The 2,832-nt window shown below is 33.6% G+C and overlaps 1 protein-coding gene across 1 annotated transcript; it reads left to right on the top strand.

The window, feature by feature from the left end:
- The first annotated feature begins 102 nt into the window (after positions 1–102).
- Positions 103–2,606, top strand: LOC124438447 (ubiquitin-conjugating enzyme E2-17 kDa). The gene is made up of 6 exons (XM_046988583.1): positions 103–259; positions 453–516; positions 753–784; positions 881–958; positions 1,328–1,433; positions 2,065–2,606. The coding sequence occupies exons 1-6, from the start codon at positions 236–238 to the stop codon at positions 2,202–2,204; spliced, it is 444 nt and encodes a 147-aa protein (XP_046844539.1). The 5' UTR covers positions 103–235; the 3' UTR covers positions 2,205–2,606.
- Positions 2,607–2,832: the final 226 nt, after the last annotated feature.

The raw sequence follows: 2,832 nt of genomic DNA, 5'->3' as shown, positions 1-2,832 counted from the left end.
TGTTACACTACGGTAACCTGAGTAACTTGACCGGGTTTAGTATACCGGGTAAATATTTCATCAAAGTCCTGCCCCTGCGTTGGGTCTGGGTTTTGCGACCACCCCGCTCATTTTTTGAGGCACGTTTCACTTTAGGAAAAGTTAAATCGACAAAGTTGCGGAGAAGTGTGTTTTTAACTTCTCATTTCTGTTCTAGTTGGCAAGTTGGAGGGTAGTTCCTTTGCTCTGTTGTTTTATGGCTTTAAAAAGAATTAATAAGGTACATCAAATTTATGGTTTAGACGTTTACTTCGTACTTCCGCCGACTTGGAGAAGGTCTACAATTTTATGTGGACGACAGATAAATTTTGTATATTGCGAACATTAAAATTTTCTCACTATTAAGTCGTGCACCATATTATATTATGGCATTATTTGTTTCATGTTTTCACGGCATCCATTGTTGTCACTAGGAATTGCAAGACCTTGGACGAGATCCACCAGCTCAATGTTCGGCTGGCCCTGTTGGCGATGACTGTAAGTTTGATTTTGAAAGGAAAACTTCCTCGCAAACGGTGTCTGAACATAAGCTGCCATTAAACGATTATCTGTATAAGGATATATTTAATCATTCTTTCTATAATACATCAATATTACGCCATATAAACTCATTTCATTATGTGTGAAGCTATGTCGTATTTTCCGTCATGGAAAACTTCGGCATGTCATATGTGTATCGTATGTCTATACACGAAACTGCATTTTCCTTTTAGTGTTTCACTGGCAGGCTACAATAATGGGCCCGGTAAGTCAGCGCGATTTTTGTTCACGCATTTAAAACTATACAATTCTTTATTGCATGGCATATATTGAAACAATTGTCTTTTTTATGCAACGATAGCCTGATACACCGTTCCAGGGTGGCGTCTTCTTTTTGACTATACATTTCCCTACAGATTATCCATTTAAACCGCCAAAGGTAGGAAAAGCATCATTTGAGTTCGTATTTTACGTTTAAGAGTCACCCATTGGTTAAAAATGACTTGTTGAGACATCCTTAACTTGGGTAACTGGGTAGATGTTCGACCATGTTAGAGCATTTTCCTTAGCAATTCAAGTAAACACACATGTAATTAAGCTGAAGCTATTAGATATGGAATGCTTAGCATCTCTCTTGCTTAGCATAGTTGTTTGGACCAATGTTGTTGTGTAAATGAAAAGCAATTGGCTGGAAGGTGTGGTTGTTGGAAATTGTTAATTATGCTTTTTAAAACAATTTGCTGAGTAACCTTTTATGGCTATTTTATTCTTATAGCCAGATTCTCAATTTTTTCTTATTTCATTTTAGGTTGCTTTTACTACAAAAATTTATCATCCTAATATAAATAGTAATGGTAGTATTTGCCTGGATATATTGCGTTCACAATGGAGTCCTGCACTAACTATTTCAAAAGGTATGCCTTAATGAAACAAGCTTGTCAAATATGTGTAGCGATGCTCCAATATTGATAGTGCCATACGTATTTGCTCTGAGATATTATTTTTGCATCCATGTTTTTGTGCTTGTTTTACAGATATTTAAATTGTTAGTTGAATTATGTTTTGATATTTTTACCTCCTGTCTTTGTTTATAAATTACAATTACAAACAGATATTTATTTGTTTAACAATAATGTAAGAATAATAATAATAAATTTACATTAATAATGTGTATATTTCACCTAGCAGATGTGCCCTATGCCAACATTATCATAACTAATTTTTATTAACTATTAAATACTATTTATAATTTGCAAATTTCCATATTATGTTAATTTCCAGTGTTATTAATTGTTGGAATGTGGTTGCAGTGTAAATACTACTTTAAAATTCATATTTCCTTGACCAAACATTTGAAGTTGCTATGCTGATAGATATGATCATCATATTCTTATACATTTATGGAAATTGAATTAGACTGCTTAAACATGTTTGTGTATGAAATTCTTATTTAGCACATTGGCATTGCTAAGGGGATATTTTGAGGTTATGTCAATGTCTTCCTGACCCAATTATTTTTTCTTTAACTTGAATTTTTGGTTGTAGTTCTTCTTTCAATCTGCTCTTTGTTAAATGATCCAAATCCTGACGACCCACTCGTACCAGAGGTTGCAAGACAATACAAAACAGATAGACAGAAATACAACTCGATGGCATCAGAATGGACAAGAAAATATGCCATGTGACAGCATCCTATTGTGTTGCCCAATCGAAGTTGTCTTCAAAATAACATAGACTTACAAAAAAATGACATTTAAATTGTGGCCATGCAGTGTTGTATAATTCTCTTGTATTATTTTTGAATGAGTTCAAACATCAAGGTTACTCAAACCTGCAAATTTGTACACGTTACCCAATTTTATTGGGATTGGGATGATTTTAGAAACGAGCATTACAACCAAATGTGGTAAAATACCAGGTGTTTTGGTTTTTTGTAGTAACTTTGATTTTTTTTCAGCATTTCTTTTTAATACAATGTTCTTTTTTTCAGGAGCTGTATGTCAATTGTTTTTCAATAACTCTGCATTTAGCCACCATAAGCATGAAATAGAAGTAGTGAAATGTAAATAAACTTTTTCACAGTTCAACTTGTTAAGTGTTGATTTTTCAGGCCAGTTCGTCTAGTTGATGATGTTATGTGTTTGCTCCTGTCAGTATGGATGTAAATGAGAAATCAGAATCACAAAATCCTATTTCTTTTGCCACTTGGAATATGGTTTTTGTAAAACAAGCTATCCCAATTCCAATATTTGATTTTTAGAGTTGGCTGTGACCAACCCAATTCTGATTTACCAAAACGTGTTTTAGGAAATT

Source organism: Xenia sp. Carnegie-2017, unplaced genomic scaffold (genome assembly GCF_021976095.1).
Source record: "Xenia sp. Carnegie-2017 unplaced genomic scaffold, XeniaSp_v1 HiC_scaffold_19, whole genome shotgun sequence".
Taxonomy (NCBI): domain Eukaryota; kingdom Metazoa; phylum Cnidaria; class Anthozoa; order Malacalcyonacea; family Xeniidae; genus Xenia; species Xenia sp. Carnegie-2017.
Note: the sequence above shows the minus strand (reverse complement) of the source record. Positions and strands in the feature narration are given on the sequence as shown.